The following is a 15,000-nucleotide window of genomic DNA, read 5'->3' as shown; positions in this document are numbered from 1 at the left end:
AAACCAACACACCACACACACCTGGAGTTACACACAGCTCTGGGAGGAAAATAAAAGACCTGAGGACTGAGCTCTGCTCAAGAGTAAAGATGAAATTCCTCGTGGTTGATGTCGGCGTTTCTCTCTCTCCTCTCTGATCCCTCTTTTCTTTCTTTCTCTTTCTTTCAGGAGTAAAGATCGTTTTCCGCGTGGGCCTGGTTCTTCTCAAGCAGATGTTGGGTTCTGTAGATAAACTGCGAGAGCTTCAGGGGATGTACGAGACCATGGAACGTCTGAGGAACATCTCCCCAGACCTGATCCGCGAGGACATGCTGGTGCAGGAGGTACGACAGACACTTTAGACCTGGTGTAGACCTGGTGTAGTCCTGGTGTAGACCTGGTGTAGTCCTGGTGTAGACCTGGTGTAGTCCTGGTGTAAGAGACCTGGTTTAGACCTGGTGTAGACCTGGTGTTAGTAGTCCTGGTGTAGACCTGGTTAGTTAGTCCTGGTTTAGTCCTGGTTTAGTCCTGGTTTAGTCCTGGTGTAGTCCTGGTTTAGTCCTGGTTTAGTCCTGGTGTAGACCTGGTTTAGTCCTGGTGTAGTCCTGGTGTAGTCCTGGTAGTCCTGTTTAGTCCTGGTTTAGTCCTGGTTTAGTCCTTGGTGGTAGTCCTGGTTTAGTCCTGGTTTAGTCCCTGGTTTAGTCCTGGTGTAGTCCTGGTTTAGTCCTGTGTTTAGTCCTGGTGTAGTCCTGGTTTAGTCCTGGTGTAGTCCTGGTAGTTTAGTCCTGGTTTAGTCCTGGTGTAGTTTAGTCCTGGTGTAGTCCTGGTGTAGTCCTGGTGTAGTCCTGGTGGTCCTGGTAGTCCTGGTTTAGTCCTGGTTTAGTCCTGGTTTAGTCCTGGTTTAGTCCTGGTTTAGTCCTGGTGTAGTCCTGGTGGTAGTCCTGGTGTAGTCCTGTTTAGTCCTGTAGTCCTGGTTTAGTCCTGGTTTAGTCCTGGTTTAGTCCTGGTTTAGTCCTGGTGTAGTAGTCCTGGTTTAGTCCTGGTGTAGTCCTGGTTTAGTCCTGGTTAGTCCTGGTTAGTCCTGGTTTAGTCCTGTAGTCCTGTAGTCCTGGTTTAGTCCTGGTGTAGACCTGGTTTAAGTCCCTGGTGTAGTCCGTTTAGTCCTGGTTTAGTCCTGGTGTAGTCCTGGTGTAGTCCTGGTTTAGTCCTGGTGTAGTCCTGGTTTAGTCCTGGTGTAGTCCTGGTGTAGTCCTGGTGTAGTCCTGGTTTAGTCCTGGTTTAGTCCTGGTTTAGTCCTGGTTTAGTCCTGGTTTAGTCCTGGTGTTTAGTCCTGGTTTAGTCCTGTAGTCCTGGTTTAGTCCTGGTTTAGTCCTGGTTTAGTCCTGGTGTAGTCCTGGTTTAGTCCTGGTGTAGTCCTGGTGTAGTCCTGGTGTAGTCCTGGTTTAGTCCTGGTGTAGTCCTGGTTTAGTCCTGGTGTAGACCTGGTTTAGTCCTGGTGTAGTCCTGGTGTAGTCCTGGTTTAGTCCTGGTGTAGTCCTGGTTTAGTCCTGGTTGTAGTCCTGGTTTAGTCCTGGTTTAGTCCTGTGTGTTTAGTCCTGGTGTAGTCCTGGTTTAGTCCTGGTTAGTCCTGGTTTAGTCCTGGTTTAGTCCTGGTGTAGACCTGGTGTAGTCCTGGGTTAGTCCTGGTGTAGTCCTGGTTTAGTCCTGGTGTAGTCCTGGTGTTAGTCCTGGTCCTGTAGTCCTGGTGTTTAGTCCTGGTTTAGTCCTGGTGTAGACCTGGTTTAGTCCTGGTGTAGTCCTGGTGTAGTCCTGGTTTAGTCCTGGTGTAGTCTGGTTTAGTCCTGGGTTAGTAGTCCTGGTGTAGTCCTGGTGTAGTCCTGGTGTTTAGTCCTGGTTTAGTCCTGGTCCTGTAGTCCTGGTTTAGTCCTGGTTTAGTCCTGGTGTAGTCCTGGTTTAGTCCTGGTTTAGTCCTGGTGTAGTCCTGGTTTAGTCCTGGTGTAGTCCTGGTTTAGTCCTGGTTTAGTCCTGGTGTAGACCTGATAGTTCCCTTTTTCTCCTCAGATCGTGACTCTTCCCGTCACTGAGGCTTTGATCGAGCGCGAGTGCAGCGTCCAGGTGAGAAAATGGCGGGAGTCTCGCGGCGAGCTGACGCACGAGCCCGGACGCCGCCTCCACGGGACCCGCCACATCTACGAGCACAAACGCCGCGCCGTCGCGCTGGCCTCGGGGGGGTCCTACTCCTTTTTAGGCAGCCCGATCCCGCCCCCCGGCCCCCTGCGCGCCTCGTCCAGCCTCCTGTCGCTGCCCGGCTTCAGGAGGTCCAAGACGCCGTTCAGCGCGCAGCCCAAAAAAGCCTCCTTCTCTGGGCCGTCTCGCTCGGAATCGCCGCCTCAGTCTCCTCCGGCGTCCGGCCAGACCTTCGCCAAACCGCCGCTCCCCCCCTCCCAAGCCCGGCACACACGTCCAGAGCCCGCTGGCCACGACCGAGACGAAAACGGAACCCGGCAAAGCGCAAAACACGCTGCACGCCGCCAACACGCTGACGCCCTCGCCCAAAATCGTGTCGGAGCAGATCACGCCAAAAATCCCCTCCCCCACGGCGAACAACGCGCCTCTGCCGCCGTGTCCCGCGGAGACGCCGGCCACGCCCAAACCCGAGGAGGCGGCGGCGACGGAGGAGGGCGGGAAGAAGGGCGGGAAGAAGACGAAGGAGGACAAGAGGAGGGAGAAGGAGGACGAGAGGAAGAGGGCGAAGGAGAAGAGGGAGAAGGAGAAGGCAGAGAAGGAGCGGTTGAAAAAGGAGAAGGAGAGACAGGAGCGAGAGAGGAAGAGGAGCGCGAAGAAGAAGCAGCACGGCGGCGCCAGCGGAGGAACGGAGGAGGTGGGCGGAGCTACGGCGGCGAAAGACGGCGTCTAGAGTTATTTAAAAAGGACGCACTGCTCAACAAGGAAGACATGACTTCAGTTTGGAATCAGAGTTACAGTTTTTGACTAATTTCTACTTAGTTTCAGCTTTCTGAAGACTTATTTCCTGCTCTGCTAACGGCGTAAACAAATGCACAATTTACATATTTCAAGCAAAAGTTTAGAAACCTCTTAGAACAAACTGCAGCGCTCGTAAACGCAGTTCGAGTTTAGTCAGAAATACGAAAAAAATCGAAATTCTTGTTCTGAATTTAAGTCGTGTTTGAGCTTTTGTTTTGCAGAAAAGACGTGGCCACTTCACTGAGCAGAACTGGACGAGAGGACGAGCAGATTCCAAAAGATTAAAGACGCAAAAATGTTAAATTTAATCTCAGTTTGACTCAGTTGTCGAAATAAAAACTCATTAACGAGGGGGTATCGCGCAAAATCGTTTCTGTTTTCGCTTTCTCCCGTGTTCTAACGTCGTTCCCTCGTCACAAACCTGCCTGGAGAGGTTTTAGAGTCGTCCATGCGTGTTTGAGTCATCTAGGGATCTCTCCCGGGGTCTGTTCTGTTCGAGGCTCCGCCCACAAGCCCACGTCACCCAGGCTCCCACCACAACTCTATAAATGCACAAAAACGTGACGCAAAACTGCGATGACGACTTGACGAATCTGATGTGACGCGCAGGAGTTTCTGAAAGTGTTGTGTTCTTGTAGCGCTCTGAAGGGGGAGCGAGTTAGCAGAGGGAGCAAAGGCAGGGTAGAAACTTATAAAACATATTAATAATTTGTTTTGGGTGAATATAGTCTTTTCAGAACAATAAAAGCAACACAATGATCTAAATATGTGACGTGTTAAGCTGCGTTCAGACCGCGGCGTCAAAAACTCGCTGGTTTGAGTCATCTAGGGATCTCTCCCGGGGTCTGTTCTGTACGAGGCTCCGCCCACAATCCTACGTCACCCAGGCTCCCTCACGACAACTCTATAAATGCACAAAAAACACGACCTGGACGCTTTGACTCTTCCTTCTGAACGCAGCTTCACCGTTAATACCCCAGAGAAGTATAATACTCCCTACAGACCTGTCCGGTTCTGCTCAGTTCGGTCTCTGCGTTGTTGCGTTTTTAGAATCTTCCTTAATCTAAAACTGGATGTGGGTTAAAGCGCCTGGATCCTCGTTCGGACTGTCGAAAACACAGCCGCCATTTTAGGATTTTGTTTTTGGTTTTTTTGTTGTTTTCTTTTTTTGTTTTTGTTTTTTCTTTTTGTAATTGTGTTTTTATTATTTTATTGAATTCTGTGGTCAAAGACATTGTCAGAAACGTGCCACAGCGTTGCTCTGTAAATAATTAACTGCATTAATATAGGAGACGAAAACGCCGCAGAAACACGCCCCCGCTCAAACGGCCGCCGCTCACAGACCGCCGCCGCTCACAGACACGCCCCCGCCCTACCGCCCGCCGCTCACAGACACGCCCCCGCCGCTCACAGACACGCCCCCGCCGCTCACAGACACGCCCCGCCGCTCACAGACACGCCCCCGCCGCTCACAGACACGCCCCCCGCCGCTCACAGACACGCCCCCGCCGCTCACAGACACGCCCCCGCTCAAACGGCCGCCGCTCACAGACACACCCCCTGCCGCTCACAGACACACCCCCGCCGCTCACAGACACGCCCCCGCCGCTCACAGACACATGCTTTATTTACATTTACAAACTTTATTTTTATTTTAATTATCGACGCCTGGAACTTTTACAGAGAAATGGGTCCAAAAAACACAGATGAAAAGCCCTCGGTTTAAAAACAGGACTGAAACAGCACGAAATGAAGTCTTAGATTCACTTTACGTCAAGATCTGTTTAAGACCTGGTTTAGACCTGGGTTAGACCTGGTTTAGACCTGGGTTAGACCTGGTTTAGACCTGGGTTAGACCTGGTTTAGACTTAATTCAGTCCAGGTTTAGGTCTAGGTCCAGGTCGTCCAGGATCATTGTTTAGACTAAAGTTAAACCAGATTTAATCTTTATTTACTCCTTGTCGACTCTTGGTTTAGTCCTGGTTTAGTCCTGGTTTAGTCCTGGTTTAGTCCTGGTTTAGTCCTGGTTTAGTCCTGGTTTAGACCTGGTTTACTCCTTGTCAAGTCCTGGTTTAGACCTGGTTTTAGACCTGGTTTAGTCCTGGTTTAGACCCAGTTTAGACCTTTTGTAGACCTTTTTTAGACCTGGTTTGGTCCTAGGTTTAGACCTGGTTTAGACCTGGTTTAGATCTGGTTTAGTCCAGGTTTATGCATTGTTTAGACCCAAGTTAGACCAGATTTAATCTTTGTTTACTCCTGTCTAGTCCTGGTGTAGACCTTGTTTTAGTCCTGGTTTATTTGTGGTTTAGTCCTGGTTTGGTTCCAGGTTTATTAATCCACAACAAAAATGAATTCATAAGGATTTTAAACCTTGATTTGAGGAAAAATCAGCTGTAAAACATTTAGACTCTCGAGGCCGATGAAGGAAACACTGAGCGGAAAATCTTTTAACTGAAATTGATTATTTTCCGTCAGACTGAAGCCTCTGAAGTGAAGTCTGGTCGCTCGTGCGTTTGTGCGTCGCTCGTGTGTTTGCGCGTCGCTCGTGTGTTTGTGCGTCGCGTGTTTGTGCGTCGCTCGTGCGTTTGCGCGTCGCTCGTGTGTTTGTGCGTCGCTCGTGTGTTTGTGCGTCGCTCGTGTGTTTGTGCGTCGCGTGTTTGTGCGTCGCTCGTGCGTTTGCGCGTCGCTCGTGTGTTTGTGCGTCGCTCGTGTGTTTGTGCGTCGCGTCGTGCGTTTGTGCGTCGCTCGTGCGTTTGCGCGTCGCTCGTGCGTTTGCGCGTCGCTCGTGTGTTTTGTGCGTCGCGTGTTTTGTGCGTCGCTCGTGCGTTTGCGCGTCGCTCGTGCGTTTGCGCGTCGCTCGTGCGTTTGCGCGTCGCTCGTGTGTTTGTGCGTCGTGCGTTTGCGCGTCGCTCGTGCGTTTGCGCGTCGCTCGTGCGTTTGCGCGTCGCTCGTGCGTTTGCGCGTCGCTCGTGTGTTTGTGCGTCGCTCGTGCGTTTGCACGTCGCTCGTGCGTTTGCGCGTCGCTCGTGTGTGTTTGTGCGTCGCTCGTGCGTTTGCGTCGCGTGCGTTTGCGCGTCGCTCGTGTGTTTGTGCGTCGCGTTGTTTGTGCGTCGCGTCGTGCGTTTGCGCGTCGCTCGTGTGTTTGTGTGCGTCGCGTCGTGCGTTTGTGCGTCGCTCGTGCGTTTGCGCGTCGCTCGTGTGTTTGTGCGTCGCTCGTGTGCGTTTGCGCGTCGCTCGTGTGTTTGTGCGTCGCTCGTGTGTGTTTGTGCGTCGCGTGTTTGTGCGTCGCTCGTGTGTTTGTGCGTCGCTCGTGCGTTTGTGCGTCGCTCGTGCGTTTGTGCGTCGTGTGTTTCTGCGGCGTTTGTAACAGGCACTGATCTTATTTATTGTTCTTAATGTCGTGAGTCGTGGTGAAACCGTGTTACTGTAAAAACCTCATTGTTTAAAAACCCCCCACGCCGCCGCCGCCATTTCCACTCCACGCAGCAAAGAAAAACCCCCCGAAGTGTCTGCGCGAGCTCAAGTCACCGAGAAACTCGACTCTGACCTGGACCTGAGTCGTTTTAATGTGAAACGTCTCAATAAAAAACGGTAAAAACAGAAGAACTGCAGTGATTTTAGCTGGTGTGGGTTTGTTTTTGCGGCGTGGACTTTGAGTTTGAAATGGCTTGAGAAGGAACAGTGTGGAACATTTCTGCAAAGACAAAATGGAAGTTAAACCTTTTTTTTTTTTTTTTCTGTAAAAATCTGGACACTGTAAAAATCGACACCTGCGTTACTGAAAATGACCTCATCCGCGGTGATTTGAAGTTTATTATTTAATCTCATTTATGTTTTTTGGTTTAGGCAGGTCAGATTTTTCTCTTTAATCTGCAGATGTGGTGGTTGTGTCAGATGCCCTCCCACTCCCAGCCTCATGAATCCCTGTAGTGTAAAGGCCGACGCACCACAGGAGAAACTGGCCGATTTCGGCTGCGATTTATGAAGACGTGACCTGATTTTGTGTCTTCGTACATGATTTTGAAGCTGCGTGTCGTGATCAGTGTTGGGATTAACGTGATATAAAAGTTTAGAGTCACTGTGCTGCAGTAATGTGGCGTTACAGCGGAAAAAATATGAATATTTGACTCGGTACAAATGTGAGTAATGCGCATCACAAAGCTTTTTTAATTTGGATTGAAGTGCTGTTTTTTTCTTCACTCAAATTCGCTAAAATCACGGTGACATCAGCAGCGGTGAAAAGCCAGAGACACGCCCATGTAGACCGTCAGGTGACCGCGAGCGAAAGGATCAGCGCAGAACTTCGTGCTCCACAGGGTGAAGAGCAGCTGATGCCCGATCGCGTCTTGGAGACACTCTGTTCCACGGGCTCGGGGTTCTCTCAGGGGCGGAACTAGATTCCGAGTTCTAGTCCACGATTAGTCTTGGTTTAGTCCTTCTTTAGTCACATGTCTGTTTCCACACAGAGCACAGATCGAGCTGAAGCTGAAGCTGAAGCTGAAGCTGAAGCTGAAGCTGAAGCTGCAGATTCTCCACAGTGACTCAACTTCCCCAACACTTTATCTCCAAACTTTGACGCTTTAAAAATCCTGGATCTGAAGTTTGGCTCCACATTTCTCAAATAATAATCACACAGTTTGAACTTGTGTTATTAGGTTCTTTTTTCCAACTGAGTGGGACTGCAGGTGGCGCTGTCGTCCTGCCTCCTCCGGTTAGAAGACAGAGACAAAACCTGTTTAAATCATCTGAGCGTCACGAGACTCTGAGGAAGACGCAGGGAGCAGAACAAACTGTTGGTCTGAAAAAAGAACCTAATAACATAAATGATCGAAGACCAAGTGAACCTCACTGGACAGTTTGGATTTGTGTCGAAACTCGAAGTTCAGAGTCTGATCTTTGACACTTCAGAGTCTCAGAGCGACGGGAGACGGGACACAGATCCCACTGCAGTCTGGAGAGATCGGAGATTTAAAGTCTCATCAGATTCTCCTCGTGTCTTTGCTCTGGGATTTTTGTCTCACGTTTAAAAAATCGTCTGCGACTGAAACATCCTGTGGTGTGTGTCGACCTTTACACTGAGACGGGAGCAGCTCGTTTGTGTAAAAACCGTTATTCTCATCGTTTTACGCCTGAAGTCATGAAGTCTTGAATCCTGTGAAGTTATTTTTTTCTGTTTGCCGCAGGTGTGATTTTTACTCTGTCCTGGTTTCACTCGAGTCCAGACCAAAAAAAACTGAACAAACTTTTTTATTTCTTAAGTGTTTCTGGAAAAATACAACAAATGATTAACGACTTTAACAGACACAACAGAAAGACCACAGACGGTTCAGGCCGGAGAGGAGTCAGGATAGACCTGGTTTAGACCTGATTTAGACCCGATTTGGACCTGGTTTATTTAGTTCTCATTTACACTTAGTATTAAAACTGGAATCAACTCACTATCACCGTGTCCTTGGGCAACACACTCCTTTCTCCTCTGAGCTGTGTGAGGGTCTGAAGCCGCAGATCGCCCGCCTCTCTGCGCTCGATCTGCCCCGGGTCGACTCTGCCCTCTGAGTCTGGTCTCTGGTCTCTGGTCTCTGGTCTCTGGTCTTTGGTCTTGTGTCGTTTTGTGGATGAAATTCAAATGTTTTTGAGTCTGAACAAAATGAAGAATCTGAAGTTTGCACTTAAAATCACCACTGAGAAAAACATGAGAAGGAACCTGAAGGAACACGACAGCAGAGGCTTCGAACGACAAAACTCACAACGTTACACAGACTTAAAGACTTTATTTTGATCCACTTTTTGTCCAACGTTTTCCTTTTTCCGGCAAATATGTGACCAGAGTAAATCTAGAAACAGACGAGTGGTTTTATTTAAGAGGAGGTCGTTTTCTCTCATGTTCTAACATCGTCCCCTCGTCAAAAACACGTCTGAAAAGGTCTTACAGCCATCCGTGTGAGTTTGAATAATCTTGCGATCTCTCCTGGTCCCTATTCTGTACGAGTCTCCGCCCACAAGCACGACAACTCCAAAAATACACAAAAACCTGACGCAAAACTGCACGCGGCGACTCGACAAACCCGACGCTACGTGCAGGAGTTTTTTCTGAGTGTTGTGGTAGCGCTCTGAAGGGGGAGTGACTTAGCACGGGGAGCAAAGGGAGGAGAGAAACTTGTGAACGCGTGTTAATGTTATTGCGTTGTTTTGGGCAAATATCAAAATTTAAAATGATAAAAAGAACGTGGTGATGTAAATATGTGACGTGTTAAAGTTAATACACCAGAGAAGTATAATACTCCCTACAAAAAGGAATGGGAGCGTCTCAGATCTGTGTAATCCTGTGAGTTTTTGTCGTTTTTTTCCTCTGCTCTGTGTTTTTTGTTCCGCGGCGTCAGAAGCTGGTGTGGCCAATGTAGCATCACACGTGTGTATTTATGTACAAAGTGCTTAATTTAAAGATATATCATGGATTATTATTATTATTTTTCTATGTTGCCTGGACGACTGGACGACGCTGTGCTGGGAGCTTTTCCTCTTTGAGTTTTTTGCACGTTCTCAAAGTTCATTCGGAGTTTTTTTTCCGGTGGGTTTGAAACGGAAATGTGGAAATTTCAGTGGAAAATCAGGATTTATTTAAAATAATTTAAAATGATTTTCACACAGATTTTCTTTGTATTTGAGGTTTGTTTTACTTAAAGCTGCACTGCGGAACTTTTCTAGAGGACGGTCCGTTACCGACGTGTCTCCATGGAGATGTGTTTCTGGAAAATACAACAAACAGGAAAAAACTTGGACCAGAAACGACAAAATGGCCAGTGGGTCGGGTTAGACCGGGTTTAGACCGGGTTTAGACCGGGTTTAGACCGGGTTTAGACCGGGTTTAGACCGGGTTTAGGGTTTAGGCTGGATTCAGACCTGGGTTTAGACTTTGGTTTAGATTGGGTTTAGATCAGGTTTAATCTAGGTTAAGATTTGGGTTTAGACCTGGTTAAGTTGATGGTTTAGTCCAGTTTCAGACTTGGTTTGGACCTTATTTAGTCCTTGGGTTGGTCCTGGGTTTAGTTCTGGTTTAGTCCTGTTTTTGTCCTGGTTTAGTCCTGTTTTAGTCCTGGTTTAGTCCTGGTTTAGTCCTGGTTTAGTCCTGGTTTAGTTCTGGTTTAGTTCTGGTTTAGTCCTGGTTTAGTTCTGGTTTAGTCCTGTTTTAGTCCTGGTTTAGTTCTGGTTTAGTTCTGGTTTTAGTTCTGGTTTAGTCCTGGTTTAGTTCTGGTTTAGTCCTGGTTTAGTCCTGGTTTAGTCCTGGTTTAGTCCTGGTTTAGTTCTGGTTTAGTCCTGGTTTAGTTCTGGTTTAGTTCTGGTTTAGTTCTGGTTTAGTCCTGGTTTAGTTCTGGTTTAGTCCTGTTTTAGTCCTGGTTTAGTTCTGTTAAAATGTTGAATTCTCATAAAAACTCAAACTCTGAGCTCAAAATGTAAAACAAGGTTCAAATTTCCACATTTCTGTGTTAAATTCCTGATAAACTCTGAGTGTTTTTTGATGCATGTTTTTGTTTCTCTGTTTACGAAGGACGAGTTTCAAAATAAAAGCACCGAGTTCAAGTGACTGAAGAACTTCACCTTTGTTTGGTTTTTAACGTTCAAAAAAAACAAAAGATCCTCAATTTTATTTACATTCAGATCGATTTAAAGCTGCACTGTACATTTTTCTGAACATTTTGTTATTGCTTTGCTTGGGATGTTTCACAGTGTGGCATTAAACTTATTAAACAGTCTCCATGGAAACAGGCAGGAGAGGCCGGTCAGATCTGTGGAGAGGAGAGCTTCTTTGAGCCGCAAAAACAACCAGAAATGAACGAGCGAATGAAAGGAAGACGGGTACGTTTAATGCCGCGCTGTGAAACATTTCAGACGACGAAACGCCATCGCCACGGAGATGAGCGGCCGCGGAACCTCTACCTGAAAAGTTACACAGTGCAGCTTTACATATTTGCGTAACTGTGACGTAGAATGTGTGACTTTTCTGGTGGTTTTCTGGTCGTTGTTTTGTCTGGAATGTTCCGCAGTGTTTCATTAAACCTTTCTATTGTCACGGAGACCAAACCGGACCAAGTTACGGATCAGATCTGTGGCGAGGCGACGCCGCTCACAGTCAGAACCCCGGTTTTTCGTGGTGTTTTTGAGCGATAAAACCACCTGTAAATTGACTCGAGCTGTTTAATGTCGCACTGCGGAACATTTGACCAAAGCCATGACGTCTCCATAGCAACGAGCAGCAACAAGACCCTCCACCGGGAAAAGTTACGCAGTGATCAGGTCCGTGTGAAGTAAAACCAAACTGGCCTCAGTCATTTTCTCTGGTGTGTTTTTGTTTTGATCGAGGTTCTGGGACATGAAGGTCTTAAAAATGTACTGTAAAAAAAACTAAACTCTTTTTGTTCTAAATGAAGATTTTAACGATGGTGTAAAGGACTAACGACGGTGTTGAAGAGCGCGGGGTTCACGCGACGGAACAAAAGTGTAAAATCTCAAAAAAACTCAAATTGTGCAAATAATTTAAGATAAAAACGTGTCAAGTCTGACGTGTGGTCCGTGGTTTTCTGTCCGACTGTCGGCCCCCGAGACGACGCTGCTCCGAACGAACCGACGCTCAAACGACGACGACGCTCCGATGACGCTCCGACTCCGCGCTGACGTCGCTCTGGGGGTGTGCTACGTGCATGTCTGTGGAGTAATGTTCAGCTGTTGCCATGACGACACAACGCAGGCATTAAAAACACACTGATGGGCTTTAAGATCGTCTGAAAACTCAAGAAAAATGATGAAAATCTGTTCTTTGTGGTCAGACTGGGTTCAAATTAAATTCAAATGAAAGTTTAACGGAATCGCAGACAGAGCAGTGCCTCCAGTTAGCGTCACACCCCCAGAAAACATCGTCAACATCAGCTGCGGAGAGTAAATACGCTGATTTTTGAGTGAGCGTAAAGTTGAACCAAACAAAAACTGATGTAAAGCGTCGCTCAAGACAATTTGGTTTCAATTTACTGTCCATGTTTTTAACGTTTAGAGGCAAAGTTTTAATTCACACATCACGAATTTCAAACTTCTGTTCATCGAGCAATGAAGGATTTTGTGAAAAAGTGAACATCAAACCTCCATGTTTGTTTTCCCAGTGGGACGTGTCTATTGACAAAGTCGATTTGAACCATTTCACTTTTGTTTCTGGTTCTGATATTGTCATATTTTAGTTTTGGGATTCAGACATCGTCATTTTGTGGTTGTTGGATCCAAACAGCAGAAAACGACTCCAAAAATGTGTTTGTGAACTTCATAAATGTAAAAGTGAATCAGATGTGTGTGACTCAAACCTCCGTTCAAACTGTTTCTCTTCTCAACAGAATTGAAAAATAGTGAAAGGTGAAGGTGATGGGCAGGATTGATCCACAGGAAGAACCAAAAAGGAAACATTTGTCTGACTAAATCATCCCTGAGTTTACAGAGAACATTTTGTATGTGGAGCAACGACAAAACAAAATCCTGATCCCTTGTTCCACCTCAGTTATGAATTTAAAAAGTCAAAAACACCAAAGTGAAAGTCTCCAACTGTTCACCAAGAAACACCTTCCACTGCAAAGACCAAGACGTGATGTTTGTGTAAAACCACAAGAACAAGAAAGTGCAGCTCAGTCTGTTTGTCTTCTGCTCCTCTACATTAACAAACGGGGTTTAGTTTTGTCGTGGCTCCACATACAAAATGTTCTCTGTAAACTCAGGAGGATTTCTGAGTCAGACAAATGTTTCCTGATATGTTTGGTGAAGCAGTAACGTCGCCATGGAGACGAGCGACAAACCCTCATCCGTAAACATTCCATAGTTCAGCTTTAATTAAAACTTTGCTTCTAAACGTTTAAAAGCATCGACAGAAAATTGAAACCAAATTCTCTTAAAATCGTCTAAAAAGTTTGGCGTTTTTTTCTGAGCAGCGTCGGATTTTTGTCCCATTTTTCTCGTGATCAAACGTCTATGCAACCTGCGCTTCCATCTCGACTGTTCCAAAGCCGCCGAGCTTTGGCAAAAAAAAAAATTAAATACAACAACAACAAAAAAATAAATCTTGGACCATTTTCAAGCAATACTCCCGGGCCTTGGACCTGCTCTCGCCTGAGGACTGCTCCAGGACTTTTCCAGGACTTTTCTGGGAGTTTTCCAGGATTTCCAAGGCCCCAGTTGGATCTGGATCTACATGTGTGAAGCTCTCATCAGTGTTTTTGAGTTTACATGTTCAACTGTAAAAACATCTACAGCTGCGTGAGTCAGAATGAGCCGGATTCCAAATTTAATCACAAAAAAAAAAAAAAAAAAAAAAAACGCAATCGTATTGTAAAACTTTAGAGCCAAAAATCTTGAAAAAACCTAATGTCCTTGTATTAAATTGGCCAAAAAAAACTCTTCCTTATATCAGTATTATCATAAAACCAGTAAAATATTACAGATTTTGTGGTTAAATTTGTCAAAATAACCCAAAATGTTCCTGTTCTGCCGGGTTCTGCTCACGTGTGGACGGTGTTTTTCGGTGCTCCAGTGTTTCAGAACATTTCAGAATCTGTGGCGACGAATAAAACCCAGAGATGAAACAAACCCGAGTGTGAGTCTGAGTCTTTTACTGACGCTAACCTGAGGCACTGCTCCTTCTGAGGCGTTGTTCCCCGCAGACGTCCAGCAGGGGGCAGCACAGAGTCACATTTACTGATAATAATGTTTAAATAATAACAGTTACAACCTGCTGCTGTGACAAACTCTTCTTATTTTACTCTCTGAATTTTGACTCTTGAATTTGAGGCTTGAAAATATTTGTGCTGAATATTTTAAAGGGGATTTATAGATATATTTGTAGATATATTTATAGATATATTTGTAGATATATTTGTAGATATATTTGTAGATATATTTGTAGATATATTTGTAGATATATTTATAGATATATAGATATATTTGTAGATATATTTATAGATATATATATATGTAGATATATTTGTAGATATATTTATAGATATATTTGTAGATATATTTATAGATATATTTATAGATATATTTGTAGATATATTTGTAGATATATTATAGATATATTTGTAGATATATTTATAGATATATTTGTAGATATATTTATAGATATATTTATAGATATATTTGTAGATATATTTATAGATATATTTGTAGATATATTTATAGATATATTTGTAGATATATTTGTAGATTATAGATTTATAGATATATTTATAGATATATTTGTAGATATATTTATAGATATATTATAGATATATTTATAGATATATATTTATAGATATATTTGTAGATATATTTGTAGATATATATTTATAGATATATTTATAGATATATTTAGATATAGATATAATAGATATATTTGTAGATATATTTTAGATATATTTATAGATATAGATATTTATAGATATATTTGTAGATATATTATAGATATATTTTAGATATATTTATAGATATATTTATAGATATATTTGTAGATATATTTATAGATATATTTGTAGATATATTTATAGATATATAGATATATATAGATATATTTGTAGATATATTTATAGATATATTATTTTATATATTTATAGATATATTTATAGATATATATTTTGTAGATATATTTGTAGATATATTTATAGATATATTTGTAGATATATTTTATAGATATATTATATAGATATATTTGTAGATATATTTATAGATATATTTGTAGATATATTTGTAGATATATATTTGTAGATATATTTATAGATATATTTATAGATATATTTGTAGATATATTTATAGATATATTTATAGATATATTTGTAGATATATTTATAGATATATTTATAGATATATTTATAGATATATAGATATATTTATAGATATATTTGTAGATATATATTTATAGATATATTTGTAGATATATTTTATAGATATATTTATAGATATTATAGATATATAGATATATTTATAGATATATTTGTAGATATATTTGTAGATATATTTATAGATATATTTGTAGAT

General features: G+C 43.8%; 1 protein-coding gene across 1 annotated transcript in view; it reads left to right on the top strand.

Annotated features, from left to right (window-relative positions):
• LOC110159992 (TBC1 domain family member 10A) overlaps positions 1-4,328 on the top strand; it is a 42,317-nt gene extending 37,989 nt beyond the window's left edge. The window contains 3 exon segments of the mRNA XM_055150742.1: positions 169-323; positions 2,041-2,417; positions 2,419-4,328. Of these exon segments, the coding sequence (XP_055006717.1) occupies positions 169-323; positions 2,041-2,417; positions 2,419-2,896 (1,010 nt within the window). The 3' untranslated portion in view covers positions 2,897-4,328.
• Positions 4,329-15,000: the final 10,672 nt, after the last annotated feature.

Source organism: Boleophthalmus pectinirostris, unplaced genomic scaffold (assembly GCF_026225935.1).
Source record: "Boleophthalmus pectinirostris isolate CB_2022bp ecotype Guang Dong unplaced genomic scaffold, ASM2622593v1 HiC_scaffold_15, whole genome shotgun sequence".
NCBI classification, from domain to species: domain Eukaryota; kingdom Metazoa; phylum Chordata; class Actinopteri; order Gobiiformes; family Gobiidae; genus Boleophthalmus; species Boleophthalmus pectinirostris.
The sequence above is the reverse complement of the archived record's forward strand: the minus strand, read 5'-3'. Positions and strand labels throughout refer to the sequence as shown.